This window comes from Cricetulus griseus, chromosome 8 (genome assembly GCF_003668045.3).
Source record: "Cricetulus griseus strain 17A/GY chromosome 8, alternate assembly CriGri-PICRH-1.0, whole genome shotgun sequence".
Taxonomy (NCBI): Eukaryota; Metazoa; Chordata; class Mammalia; order Rodentia; family Cricetidae; genus Cricetulus; species Cricetulus griseus.
In genome coordinates, this window is record NC_048601.1 from 52779987 (window position 1) to 52795607 (window position 15621).

Below are 15621 nucleotides of genomic sequence, written 5' to 3' on the forward strand. Positions count from 1 at the left end.
TCTTCTCCTGGAGGGTTTTCAACATCCCAAGTAGCTTGAGCCCCTGCTCTCTTCTAGGACCATGTGGAGGTAGAAGTGCTACAGCTCCAGGCAGTGAGGATTCGAGCCCCAATCACACGAATGAGGACTGGAACCCAGGTGAGATGGGAGCCTGATGAGTCAGGAGGCATTAGGCTCTGGCCCAGCCTCTTAACAGGCCACTGCTTGTGCACCATGACTTGTGAGGGAACCACTTTTACCCTCCATCTGTGGAGAGTGTTGATCTGTGGGGCTCAGATCACTTGCAGCATGGGTGTCAACCCTTACCCCAAAGCTCCATGTTTGTGGGTTTTCTTACTGATAGCTGCTTGTTCCTGAGGCTACTGGCACCTAGGCTGGCACCTGGCCTGGCATAGCAGGTCTTGGGTTTATGGTACTTGCTCTACAGTGTATGCTCCATACACTTGCTCCATTGGGTGATTGTAATAGTACTCAAGGTGGGGTTGGATCACATCACAGATGAGTAGAAAGGTGGCGTTCTGCCCAAGATCACCCAGGTGGATGTGGTTCTTCTGTATCTGAGGACATGCAAGTCTCCAAAGTACAATGGAGTGACATTTTCTTCCATCTCCTCTGTGTGCTTTCAGTTGTGCCTGGGTGACTTACAGCATCTAATATGCTGTAAGTGCTTCTGTGTGGCTGTCAGACCATATTGCATAGGGAATAAAGATGAGGAAAAGTCCATGAGTGTCCCTGACAGGCCCAGTCTTTTCTGCACTGTTTTGGTACATGACTGAGGAACCTGGGGCTAGAGAGGTCTAATGGTAAGTGTTGGGCTAGGAATCGCCCAGGCAACCTGCTTGGTATCTTTTTTTTTTTTTTTTTTTTTTTCCGTTAGCCACATCACCTTCACCAGTACCTTCCAGCAGGCACTCAGCAAACAGGTTTAAGTGTTCACCCCATTATGTCCATCCCCAACAGCAGAGTCTCTCTGCTGGAGCAGGAGAGAGGCCTGAGAGTGTGGGGAAATTGAGCAATATTGTGAGGCAAACTTGGCCACCCTAGAACTCCAGGATTTAGTCCAGAAAGGGACTTTACATGCACAGCCCCCTGTGACAGTGACAAGGTGGGGGTTTTATCCGGCCTATGTGTGTTGTTTGTATTATGTCAAACTCCCAGATCATCTGCCCTGCCCTTGTCAGGTTAGGAAAGACCAGGGCACAGTTCCCACTGCATAAGGGAAGCTTTGGCACCAGTAAGGATGGGAATGTGGGGGAGGGGATACCCAGTGCTGGACAAGCAATTACAAGGCCTTGCTTCCCCAGATGCCTGTCTACGTCACTGGAATCACCAGCAACCAGAGCCCTTTCTCCTTTGGCAATGCTGTGCCAGGCTTGACCTTCCACTGGTCTGTCACCAAGCGGGATGTCCTGGACCTCCGAGGGAGGCACCATGAGGTAACCACCCAGAAATCCCAACTCCCTGCCTGAACCAGCATCCTTACTGGTTTAGGGTCCCATCGCATTGTCTCACAGGAGTCTACATATTGCTGTTTAGGGTATATCTACCTCTGTTCTGTTTCCATAACAAAATACCAGAGGCAGGATACTTTATGGAGAAAAGGGGGTTATTTAGTTTTCAGCTTGGGGAGTTTCACAACAGGGCACTAGTATTTGCATTGCCCTACTGAAGGCCTGTTGGTGATGTCACAGCATGGCAGTTGGCATTGTGGTATGAGATGTGTACGGAAAGATGGCATGAGACAGGAACCCAGGGCTTGGAAAGGGAAGAGTCTTTGCTGCCACCCCACCGTGTGTGTGTGTGTGTGTGTGTGTGTGTGTGTGTGTGTGTGTGTGTGTGTGTGTACCTACATACACACATCTCAACACACTGTCTTAGGAATTAACAGGAACTGTCAAAGAAGTCTATGATGATCTCTTCTGAGGACAGTGCCCTCCCCAGCAGTTACTTTGCTGTGACCACTTCCACATGAGCTTCATTGCCTCTTGTGCCCAAATTTATAAAACAGGAACCCTTTGGGGCAAACCATAGCCAAACTACAACTGCAGGTGACTGCTAACAGCAAGAGTATCGACCTTTCAGGAAAGTCACCTAACTTCCAGAAGGTTCTGGGGTAGGCTCTTTAGCTTTGCACCTGCTTTTTGTCATGGTACCAGGCAGCCCTGGATCTCTTCTTTGGTCTATCTCAGGGTAAACCCTGTCCATCACCCCTCCTCCAGGATCCCAGCCACCTCTGAGATCTTGGGGCTGGACAGGGCAGACTCTGAATTAAGGCCCATGAACAGGAAAGGATTGCTTAGAGCTCACCCAGCAAGGGGGAAATTGCACAATACCAGCTCATTGGCTCTAGGCTCTGGCCACAGCAGCCTTGGTTACAGTGTCCTGAGTGAGGTTGCTTTAGAAGATCTGTTCTGGTCTTCGCCATGGATGGTGGAGCTGGCAGCAGAAGAAGGCCAAAGCCAAGGGAAGAATTTCCTAGCTGTCCAAGTTTATGTAACACAGGACCAGTGCTTCCTGGGGTCCTGGCCTGAGGGCCAGGGTATTGCCTGGATTGTTTGCATGGGACACCAGCAGTGTGATTATTCAGATACCCTATATCAGTGGCTCTACAAGAAACCCAACATGGTCCAGCATGCCTCTCTGGGTGACTCCTAACATACCTGTGCACACAGAAGGCTTGGGGATGTGCTGCTAAAGACAGTGGCTCTTGTGTGAACACAGTTTTCTAAACACCCCCACATGGTGAAATGTGGCCCATGGTGCTGGATGAACACTCTCTGTCCCACTCTGTGTTTGTCATCTGACCCTGGCAGCAAGACAGTGGCCTTTGAGAAGAGTCAGATACCTATCTGGGGCCAGTATGTCCATCTATCACCCTTCTAGGGATGCTGGGGCCCTGGGCCTCTTTCTTGGAAACATGCTTGATATCTTTCCCAGGCATCTATCCGGCTCCCGCCTCAGTACAACTTTGCCATGAATGTGCATGGCCGGGTGAAAGGTCGGACTGGACTGCGGTTGGTGGTCAAAGCTATGGACCCCACAGCTGGGCAGCTGCATGGCCTTGGCAAAGAGCTCTCAGATGAGATCCAAATTCAGGTAAGGGGCAGAGGGTGTAACCGTGGCCTGAGTTCTAGGATGGGGGCCTTGTGCCACCCCAGCCACTAGGACTGCTTAGGCTGCTGAGGAATTGGAGACATTCGCCTTGTGTGTGATCAGGGAAGGAGCCAGATAGAAAGTAGGGTATATAGAAAGGTGCCAGGGGAGGCAGAGATGGGGCTGACTGCAGCTCCAAAGAGAATGAGAGTGGTTGGTGAATAGCCTGCGCAGAGGCCTGGAGGTTGGCAGTATCTTGAAGCATCCCAGAAATGCAGCTTACTCTTAGTTGAGGTCTGGGGGGGCGGGGTGTCTCTTGATATTAGGGACTGCTGATAGGGATGGGAGCTCACTATGCCTGAGTTTTAATCACCTGCATTTGTTTAGCAATCACTTCCTAATAGAGGCAGGCTTGTTTCTCCCCACTTCTAGCATTAACACATCCAGGGTTGACAGGGAGCCCACCACGCAGGCCACGTGTGGATGAATCAGAGACCCCAGGGACAAAGGGTCAAGGCCACACAGGGTTGGAGGAGTATGTTCTATGATGTAGAGAGGAGGACCTTTGACCAACACTGAGACCAACTCACTCTGGCCCAAAGATTCCCCTGCCAGAGCCTGTTTCTACCATCTCTTTCTTAGACCTTTCCCTACTACTTCTGGATGAGACTGTACCTCTGGGCCCTGTAAAACAGGAAAGTTGGGCTGGAGAAATAGCTCAGTTAGTGAAGTGCTTGCTGTGCAAGTATGGGGACCTGAGCTTAAAAAAGAAAAACCAGATGTGGGTCTAAAGAGATGGCCCTTGTTACAAAAGACCCAGCTTCAGGTCTCAATACCTACATGTAGTTCATAACCATCCGTAACTCCAGCTACAGGAGATCTGATGTCCTCTTGTGACCTTTGTGGATACCAGGCACACATGTAGCGCACATACTTGCATGTAGGCAGAACACTACTACACATTTAAAATAAAGCCTGGTATGGTGGCTGTAGTTATAGCCCAGCACTGGGGAGGTAAAGATAGAGGGATTTCTAGGGCTTGCTGGCCAGCCAGACTCACCTAATCTTCAAGCCCTGGAGTAGTGGGAATCTCTGGCTTTAAAAACAAGGTTAATGTTGCCTAAGAAATAACACCTGAAGATGACCTCTGACCTCTGCAACAACACATGCATGATCCCACAAACAGATACAACCTCATGGGAGCTTACACACACACACACACACACACACACACACACACACACACACACACACACACACACACACACACACACACACACGAGGAGTTGATAACTTGCCTCTGAAGAGGGTGTTTCGCTTGAAGGGTATCTTGCTGATGATTTGGGATTCTGGAACCCATGAACTCTTGTAAGCTGCAAAGAAAAATTGAGGTATTCACTGACTACCAGGAGAAAGAAAAAAAAGTTCATATCCCTTCTTAGAGAAGAAAAGCCCACCCCCTTTCTCCTCATGCATGCTAGGCTCAGGGACAAAGAAGCAGATTTTCAAAGAAAGAAATAGCTATTCTCCAACTCTCGCACCACTTCTTGCACAGGTGCACAAGCCCATAGAAGCAGACACATGCATGCACACTCACACAGGGACACATAGACATGTATCTACATAAAGACACAAGCAGGTAACAGACACATGTGTGTCCAGAGGGACACATGCCCAAGTACACACACACTCATACAGACACTGTTATAGACCTCTCTGGTTAAACAGAACCCATGACTTGTAGGCAGGGCATTGTAGTTTTGAGTCTGAGTGGTTCCATGTCAGTTTCTCTTCTTGACAGCCACTATAGTTGGAGTAAGTTAAACCAGGGAAGTGGGGTCCAGCCCACTGGTGTGTTTTATTTGTTGCCAGTATGGGTTTACCACATGACATAATCGGCAGATGAGTGAAGCCCAGCCTTCTTGTTATTGGAGCTCTACTCTCCAATTTACTACAAGGCCTCCCCATTCCCTGGTGCCTGCCTGACAGGTGCTGCTTCCCAAGGTGCTGGTACTGTTGATATACTCATGTTGATGGTAAAGTGAGTTCACCTCCATCTAAAAAGAGGCCATGCTGTAAGGGAATGGGAAGAAACTTGCTTGTGAATGCGTCCACTGTGCAGCCAAGGCCCTAGTTAGTCAGTGATGCCATTCCATGCTCAGGACCACCTGCCTGAGTGAAGATGGCCTCTGGTTCTGCCCTAGGTGTTCCTGACACCAAAGCCCCCTAGGTCTCCCCAAGGCTGTTTTTCTTGCTCCCTTTGGGATGTGTTGCCTCTGGTCCAGCTCCTAGAGACAGATGGTACCAGAGCCCACATTGTGGATATGTGGATATTCTGTAGAAGATGAGCACAGAGGTCTTGAGGGGTAACTTCAGCTCTTTCCCCCTCAGAGAACTGTTTATCTGCTCAGGAGGCCCATCTGGTCTTGTCAGAAGCTGGGAGTTCCATGCACAGTGTCAGAATGTGTGGGCCCTTGAGCCAGGCTGAAAACAGTCTAAGCAAAAGGACTGAGGAAGTAGTGGGCTATATGGAGAAAGGATCAAATTCCCATCAAGGCCTCAGAACATCTATAAGTGAGGGGATCAGATTTGGTCTGACATTGTCATACCCTAAAGGTCATGACATCCCAGGCCACCTGAGAGAGAGCAGATGCTTTGACTGGATTTGAGTCTGGTTGGGGTAGGAAATATGGCTTGCTCTTTTCCAGGTTTTTGAAAAGCTGCGGCTGCTGAACCCTGAAATAGAAGCAGAACAAATACTGATGTCACCCAACTCACTTATAAAGCTGCAGACAAACAGGTGTGTGACTCAGCTCTTGTTTTCTGTGAGGACAAGAGCTGCACTCTTGTCCCATCCAACAAGCCATTTGTCAAAGTTGTCAGGTGTCCTGGGTACATGCAGGGAGGCTTTCTGGGTGATGTGCTTGAATTGGGTACCCCTTCTCTTCTGGTGGATGACCTCTGTTCCTCCTTCAATCCTCTGGGTCCCTCTTCTGTTCCCTGTAGCCAAAACTCATTTTTATAAACTGCTGAATTCAGTCTTTAAAAGGGACAAAGGTACAAACTTAGAAGTATTAAATTTTTCAAATGCCCCTGTGTTTTCAAGACTTGCTACTTACTCAAAGTAGAGCCCATGAATTAGCAATAGCAGTGGCACTGGGGAACAGGATAAAATGCAAAGTTTAGGCTCCACCTCAGGGCTACTGAAGGAAAAGCTGCACTTTAACAAAGTCCCCAGGCAGTGTTGGCATATGCCAATGCTGGCAATGTGTTGTTTTAAAGGCTAGCTGCAAGCATGACTCCCTCTTGGATTCACCAAGGAAGCTTTTCCTAACATGACTTAAGACTTGAGTAGCAGATGGTGAGTGGGGGACTCAGAGCCATACAACCATATTGCATGAAGCACTTGGGGTTCATTCAGTCAGAAATAACTCAGGACAAGATGCTACATTAGGCTCTATGTCCACAGAGGTGAAGGACATACAATGCCTTTAGAGACAGTGGAAGGATGGTGAGAAAGTGGTGTGTAACCTTCAGGTGGAGCCCAGAGAAGGACTTCTCTGAGGAGATTTAGGGGAGGAATGTCATCGGCAGAGATGCCTGACCTATGGGGATCTTAATGGATGAATAAGACTTCTTCAGATTACAAGGAGGGAACTGGTAGAAGAAAGTCCAGGCAGAGGCCATCACATTTGTTTAAGCTCATCTAGAGTGGTTCAAGAGTGCTAGTGGTTCATAGGCAAGCAGCTTGCCGGAGCTCTCAGTGGTAACTGAAGGTCTCTCCTTGATTATCATGTTAAGGAGCACATGAAGTGCAGCAAACCCTTCCTTATCAGTTTTTGCAAATAGAGGCTAGCTCTTGGTCCATACAACTCAGAGCCCCTACACTGTCCTCCACTCCAGGCTGCCTCATTTAAGTAAGAGAAAATGATTTGCTGAAGAACTGGTCTTTTTTTCAAAAGATGGAACTCTGGTCTCATGGTTTCCCATACTATTGGTTCAGCCTTAGATATGCACTGCTCTCTAAGTTGTGAGTTTTTCACATTGGCTTCTGGGGGTGACTGATAGGCTGCATAGCAGTAGCAACATGAGATACCAAGATCAGAAATGGCAGGAGCCCACCACCAGAGAAACTAGGAAACAAGGAGGACCCTAAGAGAGAAACACATGGTCCCCAGAAGAAGGGGAAAGGGACAAGAACTCCTGAGCAAATTGGAAGCATGAAGGGGTGGGGGTAGGAAAAAGAGAAAGGGAGAAGAGGATGGGGAGGAGAACAAGAGGAATCAGGAAGACTAAGACAGGGGAGGAATAGAGGAGAGCAAGAAAAGAGATACCATAACAGAGGGAGCCAGTATAGGTTTAAAGAGAAATCTGGCACTAGGGAAATGTTCAGAGATCCACAAGGATAACCCCAACCTAAGAATCTAGGCAGTAGTGGAGAGGATGCCTTTCCCCTATAATGAGATTGATGACTACCTTAATTGCCATCCTAGAGCCTTCATCCAGTAGCTGATCGAGGCAGAAGCAGGCACCCACAGCTAAGCACTGAGCCATACTCCCGGAATCCAGTTGTAGAGAGGGAGGAGGGATAAGCAAAGGAGCCAAGACTGTGCTAGAGAAACCCACAGAAATAGTTGACCTGACCTAATGAGAGCACAAGGACCCCAGTTGTAAAGCTGAGGAATTAGCATTGGACTGAACCAGGTCCTCTGAATGTGGGTGCCAGCTAGGAGGCCAGGGCAGTCTATGGGACCTCTAACAGTGGAGCCAGTGTTTGTCCCTAGTTTGGGAGCCCATTCCCTATGGAGGGATACTATTGCAGCCCAGATACACAGAAGAGGGCCTAGGCCCTCCCCCAGATGATGTCACAGACTTTGATGGTCCTCTGTGGGAGTGCCTCACTATCCTTGGGGAGTGGGTGGGGGTGGATTGGGTGGGTCGGTGGGGGACATTTGAGGATGGAAGGGTGAGGGAATGGGGGGATTGATATGTAAAATAAGATTCTAAATTAAAAAAAATAAAGATGAAAGAAATGGCTGAAGCCACAGATGTGAAATCTTAAGATAATGTACTGGGTTCCTTCCTGTGTTCTGGTCCCTCCATGCATGGTAAAAACAGATCATCTTGCTTCCCAAAGGGATGGTGCAGCCATTCTGAGCTACCGTGTCCTCGATGGGCCTGAAAAGGCTCCTATTGTGCACATTGATGAGAAGGGGTTCCTGGTGTCCGGCTCTGGAATTGGGGTGTCCACCCTTGAAGTGATTGCACAGGAGCCTTTTGGCACCAACCAGACTGTCATTGTCTCTGTAAAGGTAGGATTGCCTTTCACCCTGCCTGAGTAAAAGATCAGAGGTGACACTTCCTCTCTTGGGTGTAAAAGTGATTCAATCTCCAGCTGAGGAATTCTGCTTAGGAATTTATCCAAGAACCACTCACAAGCAGAGGCCCTGGCTAGATTGTGAGCCATTGGAGCCAAATGTCCTGGAGAGTTATTGATGCCACCTAGCTTGTTTCACAGAAGGGAAAACTGAGGCCCTGTGAAGTCCACAGATAGCCCGAAATCACAGAGTTGCAGTCCTGGCAAGTGTGCTGATGTTCTCCCACTGCACCTGACTGCTGACATTCCCACATCCACTGTTGAGCCCCTGCCCAGATCAGTGCAGTTCCTGAGCATGGTTAGTTCTGTGCAGCATGAAGTGTGCTCATGACCAGACATGCAAATAATTGCATCAGCTCTGAGGACATAGTAGCTCATTTTGCAGCAGGAAAACTGACTCAGGGTGCCTTATTCAAGGCCATACAGTGGCTCTGGACTGTGTTCACCACGCCCAAGGCCTTATTCTGACATTCTATGCCTACCAAGGACAGAGACCTGCTCCTTGGGCATTCCTATCTCATTGCCGCCACCTTCTGAGCCCTAGAAGACAAGGTACACTGTCATCAGATGCTTTGGTTCACACCTGGGCTGTAGCTTGTTTTGTTTAGTAGCCCTGGCAGGTGCCACCTACCTACTACTTGATTGACAGAAAGTGCTAGGTGTTCATCATATCCTGACCTTACAACAGTTAACCTACCTAGTGGACTTTGGATTTTGATGACAACTTTTGGCCAGGTGAAGGATTCTCGTCTAGAGTTAGGATAAATGTTTACCTGCCTTTTGTGGGGACTTGGGCTCTAGAGACCCACTGTTGGCCTTCATCAGCACCCCTGTAGGCAAGTGACATCCCCTCTCTATCCAGTGGCCATTGCTTCTACTTCAAATGCCCTGAGACACAGCTCCTCCCATGACTCTGAACATTTACAGTCACAGTCCAGAGGATGGTCTTGCCATGTGACCCACAACCTAAGTTTTGAGTCATGGATCCTGGCTCACTGGGTCTTTTAGAGGTTGACTAGGTATATGAGGTGATGAAAACTATGTCACTGGGTGGGAAGGTCTTTCTTCTCCACATCCTGAAGCCAGCTCACTCCTTTAAGTGTCCCTGAGATAAGAGACTCAATCGGGCAGGTATTACCATACCTGCATGGTGTCCTCTAGGTCTCTCCTGTTTCATACCTGAGGATCTCCATGAGCCCAGTTCTGCACACTCAGCACAAGGAAGCGCTGGCGGCTCTGCCTCTGGGGATGACCGTGACCTTCACAGTTCACTTCCATGACAACTCTGGAGACATCTTCCATGCTCACAATTCAGTCCTCAATTTTGCCACTAACAGGTAAGGCCTGAGCATTCTTCATTTCTCACAAGGAAGGCTGGTCTCAGTCGTGTCTGGATGTCATACATATAGGTCCAGATAGGTGACGAAAGAAAGGCAGTTGCCATGGGAGGATGGTTGAAGGGATGGCTTGCTGCACCACACAGACCAGGCCTGGAAGCAGCAGATCCAATCAAGAGACAGAGGGAGTGAGGGGAAAGAAAGGCCCAGGCCTTTGTGTGTGGCAGGAACTGTTAGATGATGACAGTCCCTAATGGGCAGGAAGCAGAGCACACCTCCTGCGAGCTGAGATAGGAGAGTTTGTGGAAGGCTTTCCATGTGACCAGGAAAGGAAGTGCAGGGAAATGTGAGCAGCTGCAGTCAGTCTGGTCCTGTCATCAATGGATGGAGAAGAAGAAGGTGCATGTCAGTCTGGTCCTGTCATCGATGGATGGAGAAGAAGAAGGCGCATGCACTACACCGCCTGGCACGTGATGAAGAAACCACTGTCACTGAGCATCTGCCCACAGGCCAGCTGCCGTATCTTTCTGCTTCCTCTCCTAGCCCTGTCAAGAGGCCCAGAAAGGTCAAGCCATTTACCATGAGCTACACAGCTATGAAGTGGAGTTTGAATACCTCCAAGCATGATTCTTTTTAGGCTGGCTCTTTTTAATCTTTTGCTGCAGTCTCAGTCCTGCTGTGAGGATGGAGAGGGTGACAAGAGAACCCAGGCTTCAATGTGGCCTGCCAAATGTCTGAGTCCACTAGATAGCAGCAGCTCTCAGAGTGTGGTCCCCAGTCTGGCATCAGCAGTCCTCTGTGGATAGTTAGGGATACATTTCCACAGGGCTTGGGACTCCATGATTTTAAAGGTTGATGGCCACTGCCCTGAGACATTATAGAGGTATGAGGGAGACACTTTGACTGAGGGAGAGGACATTTTGAACTATCCAAGTGTTGGAACTTTCCTTGGGCCTGAAAACACTTGTGTCTCCTTTGGCTAAAAAACCCTGAAGGAAGGTATAAGGGGCATTGCATGGCAGGAGCCTGAGCAGGAAACCTGTTTGCAAACCCAGCTTTGATCCTTGTGGGTCCTGTGAGTCTGACCATGTAGTTCACCTCCCCAAGTCTCTCCTATCTGTCACATAAAGAATATACCTACTCCCATCAATGAGAGAGTGGCCATGAGGGACTCTGCACAAAGTACCATGTGTCTGCCTGACTTGGAGGAGGTAGAACTCAGGTCTTGATGCCCTTAGCCATACCTTAGAAGTCCCTCTGGCCTTGTGTAGCGGGAGCACTGACTTGTAGCAGTCAGTCTGCAGTCAACATCAGAGGCATGGGGAGTCAGGGATTGAGGTAGACAACATGGCCCTCACTCCTACCTGCTCCAGTCACCTCTGGCATCCTTTACCATGAGGGCTGAGCAGGTGTGTTAGGGGTGCCTTCTCACTACAGGCTTGTTTGGTTCCCATAACAGGTGCACCATGCACATTCCTGCTCCTGCTTCACCGGAAGAGACAGTGCAGGAGTGCTTGAGCTAGCCATACAGTGAAAGGCAGTCTGCACCTTCTTAGCATGTCCTCTGTGGGTCATTTTCCTCCTTGAGCCTCTGCTTCCCTTCTACGTGTGAGGGTGATGATGCTGGCAGATCCTACTGGGTGCTGCGGGTTGTGTTCCAAGAATGACAAGGAAGGGGTGTCAAGTCTGTACCCCCTTCAATATAGCCACATCTGGGACCTCAGTCAGTTTAGCATTGCTCAGTAGAGGACAGGGCTGAATATTTCTCTATATTTCCCCTTGGGCTTCTCATCTGAGCTTCAGCTCTCCTTTCTTCTGCCCCTAGAGATGACTTTGTGCAGATTGGCAAAGGTTCCACCAACAACACGTGCATTGTCCGCACAGTCAGTGTGGGCTTGACACTGCTCCGAGTGTGGGATGTGGAGCACCTGGGCCTCTCCGACTTTGTGCCACTACCTGTCCTACAGGCTATCACCCCAGAACTGTCTGGAACTGTGGTGGTGGGTGACATCCTCTGTCTGGCTAGTGTTCTCATTAGCCTGGGAGGTAAGAGGGATGTGGCTGGTTTGTGCTAGAGTGTGGTACCCCAGGAAGTGCTTGGTACCACATCACAGGAGGTGGGCCGGTAGAACCTAAAGGGTGCTCGAAGGATACAGCCTAAAGGCCACATTCAACCTGCCGCTTGGCAATGCCTGTTCATTTGTGGCCAGGTAGCAGTGGATATAGTATTGGTCATGGAGCCCAGTACTCACTATCTGGTGGTTTTCAGCAAAAGTCTGCTAGTCCCTACCCTGGAATAGCACTGCTGTAGAAATTTTTACAGTTGGTGGAAGTGTCCTGTATGTATACTCTATTACCCAGTTGCCTCCACAAGTGTATGGTTACTAAGTGTCTAGTGGTATATACAAGCATGGCTCTGGGACACCTGAGCCGAAAATGAGTCCCCACACTCCTGTAACTTGTACACAGACACTTGCTTTTCTCCTGGTTGGTTTCCTTTCTTTGGCCTCATTACTTCCAGAAGAAATGAAATAGTAGCTGAGTGTCATGCTTGTGATCCTAGCCCTGGTGAGGCTGAGACTGGAAGATGGACATGAGTTTGAGAACAGTCTGGTCAATACATTGAGATCCTGGTTAGTTTTAGCCTACAGTGAAACCTTGTCTCAAAAGGAGGAAAGAAAGAAAAAGAAAGAAAGAAAGAAAGAAAGAAAGAAAGAAAGAAAGAAAGAAAGAAAGAAAGAAAGAAAGAGGAAGGAAGGAAGCAGGGGGAGGGAAGAAAGAAGAAAGAAATAACTGCTATAGATAGAATGAGGCTCTTGGATTTTTGTTGTTTATTGGCAACAAAGTGCTGTGTGACACTGAGCCTAAGATCTAATTTTTTTAAAGAGGCTGTTAAAATATGTTAACATACTTTTATTAAACTATTACTAAATCATGCATTTACAGAGTAAATTTTACCTATTTAATCCAGACAGCAATTTTATGAATATTCAGTTGGTTTGGGCTGGAATTATTATTATTTGTTAGGTTTGTTTGTTTTTATTTTATGTGTATGAGTGTTTTGTCTGCTGCTGGGGACTGAACCCAGGTCCTCTGCAAGAGCATAAGCAGTCTTAGCTACTGAGCCATCTCTCCAACCTGTGAGTCTTATTTTTATTATCAACATGTCAGCAGTGAGGTCTGCTCTCCATTTCTAAAAAGAACTAATAATACTGTGGGGTGGTAGGGGCCAGGGGCTGGGAAAGTTTCATGTGAAAAACAGATTCCAGATGGGAAAGTATGAGCAGAGGGAGTCAGTACCCCCTGAGAAGGGGTGTAGGCAGGTGGCAGGACTTTAAAGGTAGCCTATGTGGATTCCTCCCTGAGGATGGAGGCCCTCACAGGCAGAGGGCCTGGGGAGCTAGGTTTGGTGTATCGTGACCAAATGTGAACAAGATGGATGATATCTGGTCTTATTCTCCCAGGTATCTCAGGTACCTGGAGCTCCTCAGCCAGCAGTGTCCTCTACATTGACCCCAAGACAGGCGTGGCTATGGCCCGAGATGCAGGATCTGTGACTGTTTACTATGAGATCACTGGACATCTGAAGACCTTCAAGGAGGTAGGACTTGAAGGCAGGCAGAGGCAATTGCAGCCAGTAAGAGCTGAACTGAATCTCCTGAGTCCCTGTGTTCCAGGTGTTTGCCACTTCCCGTATGCTTGAAATCACCTCTAATGACTTACGATAACTAACTGATGCTAAGTCGTGTGAGTTGTTGTTAGCCTGTTGTTGAGTGAATGCCTGTCCCTGCTCAGCACAAATGCACTTTTCCCCTAAATATTTTTGATCTTCTGTTGGTTGAGTGCAACTGAAATCCAGACTGCCAAAGCAGCAGGTACAAAGGCTGGCTGTACCTCTGATTCCCTTTTCTTTAAGAAACAAATAACTAGGCCTCCTGCCAGAGCTGTCTGCAGCTGTCAAGATCTAGGAGAATCAGCCACCCACTAAGTGTGAGATAAAAACCAGCCCCCTGTTCATCCCTCTCATGCATCTCTCTCATGTCCAAACCAGCAGGAGGAGAGAGATCCAGTCAATTGATTCTATCCACCCACCAACACCCAAGCTTGTCTGGGAGCCAGTGTGGCCATGCAGCCTTTGGGGTGGGCATTTCCTTGAAGGGAGTTCAGGCCATGGATGGGCATCCCAGTGATTTGGTGTCACCAGCAAAGTTAAAGTTCCCCCAGCAAGTCACCTTTTGAGTCTATATGAAAGCAAAGAAAAACCTTTCTCTCCAGCCAAGAATGAATCAATGAGCCTAGTCTGGCTGAGTTCCAAACCTGTCTCATTTTTAGAGCCAGCATGTGCTTTATCGAATCCAGCAGTTTAACCTAATAGTTTGCATATTTAGTGCTGCTGTGGTTCAGGGCAGTGGTTGCAGATAGAGGCACTCTGATTAATAAAGCTCTGCTTCCCAGGAGAGGCCTCTGAGAATGATTAGAAGAGGGGCCAGCAGGCTTCAAGGGGTGTTGAGAGCAGAGCCTAGGGTGAGCTGGATCATAGGGTACATGTAGGAGGGACTTAAGGTCTGGCTTTATGGACAGGTCAGTAAATGCCTGGGAGGCTGGGAGGCTGGGTGCAATGGTTTAAGAGTGGCCTCAGCTCAGCATATGCCTGCAGTGTCACTTCCTTGAGAGGCTGAGATTGTAGCAGCCTATGTAATTTAGGACAACCTAGACACTCAAGCCTTATCTGTGTAAGTTCAAATCTAAGATCAGCCACTGGGCAAGTTTCACCTGTGTCCAAGGGATAGGGACCACACTGTGATATAGCATAGTGAGCTAACATGGGGAGGGGACAAGTCAAGTGGCACTTAGGCTCTCACTGTTTGCTCAACCTGTGTTGTTGGTGTTGCTGCTGTTTCTGTTCTGGGTTGGGTAGAGTGGTAGCTTATTTCACACTGCACAGAGCTTTGGTTTTAAATCAGAATGATGCAGATCAAAGGCATATAGCGGTGAAGTTGCTGCAGGGTGAGCAGCTGGTGGACTGAATGGGGTGGTATGGAAGAGGCTTGGAGTAACTCTTCTGGGTTTGTCACCAGTGACCTGGTAGATAATGGTTCTTTACTGTGAGATAGGTGGTGCTGGAAGAAGATGGTGGGTCCTGGAAAGTTTGAGATGGGTGTCTGAGGTAGTGAGTGGGTCAGCTGAGGTGGTAGGGCATAGTTAGGTAGTGAGTCTGTAGTCCCTTCCTGAAGGCTAGAGCCACACTGGACTATCTAGCGCAGGGGTGGTATGTTGGGAGACACCTGAGTGTGGGTTTGAGCATAACAGGAGGAAAAAGTGTAAGAAGACCCAGTGTGGCCAGGAGGAAAAGAAAAAAGAGGATATTTTTAGAAGTAGGACAAAGGGCCAGGGAGGGCAGTGGTGGGTACCTCCGTTGGTTCCTTGGGCAGCAGCGATTCCTGGGAGGAGGCAGTATAGTAACATGGCTTTCCTATGCTATAGGAAAGGCCTACAAGAAGAGCCCCCAGTGTACTGGCCCCCACCCAGAAAGGGTGGCCAGCATTCTAGCCTCAGAGGGACATGGGTCTGCAGGCCTTGCAGAGGGAGATAGAAGAATATCCCAGTTGGGGGAGGTCTGCAGAAAGGATAGAAAATGCCCATGGAGTACCAGGTGGGATGTGTGTGAGCAAGCTGGCTTCTGGAGGGGGCCTTGTTCTGTAGGCATTTGGGTCAGATTGATCCATTCTGAATAGGAATAGTCAACTAAGTGGGTCTTCTGTCCTTGTGGCAAGATTAGTTTACCAGATGTGTGAGCAGAGGAAAGGTGATGGC

The 15621-nt window shown here is 48.7% G+C and overlaps 1 protein-coding gene across 1 annotated transcript in view; it reads left to right on the forward strand.

Annotated features, from left to right (window-relative positions):
• Positions 1-15621, forward strand: part of Nup210 (nucleoporin 210) — a 92241-nt gene that overhangs the window by 70016 nt on the left and 6604 nt on the right. The window contains exons 26-33 of the mRNA XM_027428873.2: positions 58-138; positions 1305-1436; positions 2938-3096; positions 5802-5893; positions 8231-8405; positions 9632-9807; positions 11633-11853; positions 13272-13408. Coding sequence (XP_027284674.1) covers positions 58-138; positions 1305-1436; positions 2938-3096; positions 5802-5893; positions 8231-8405; positions 9632-9807; positions 11633-11853; positions 13272-13408 — 1173 coding nt within the window. The remainder of the gene's footprint in view (positions 1-57; positions 139-1304; positions 1437-2937; positions 3097-5801; positions 5894-8230; positions 8406-9631; positions 9808-11632; positions 11854-13271; positions 13409-15621) is intronic.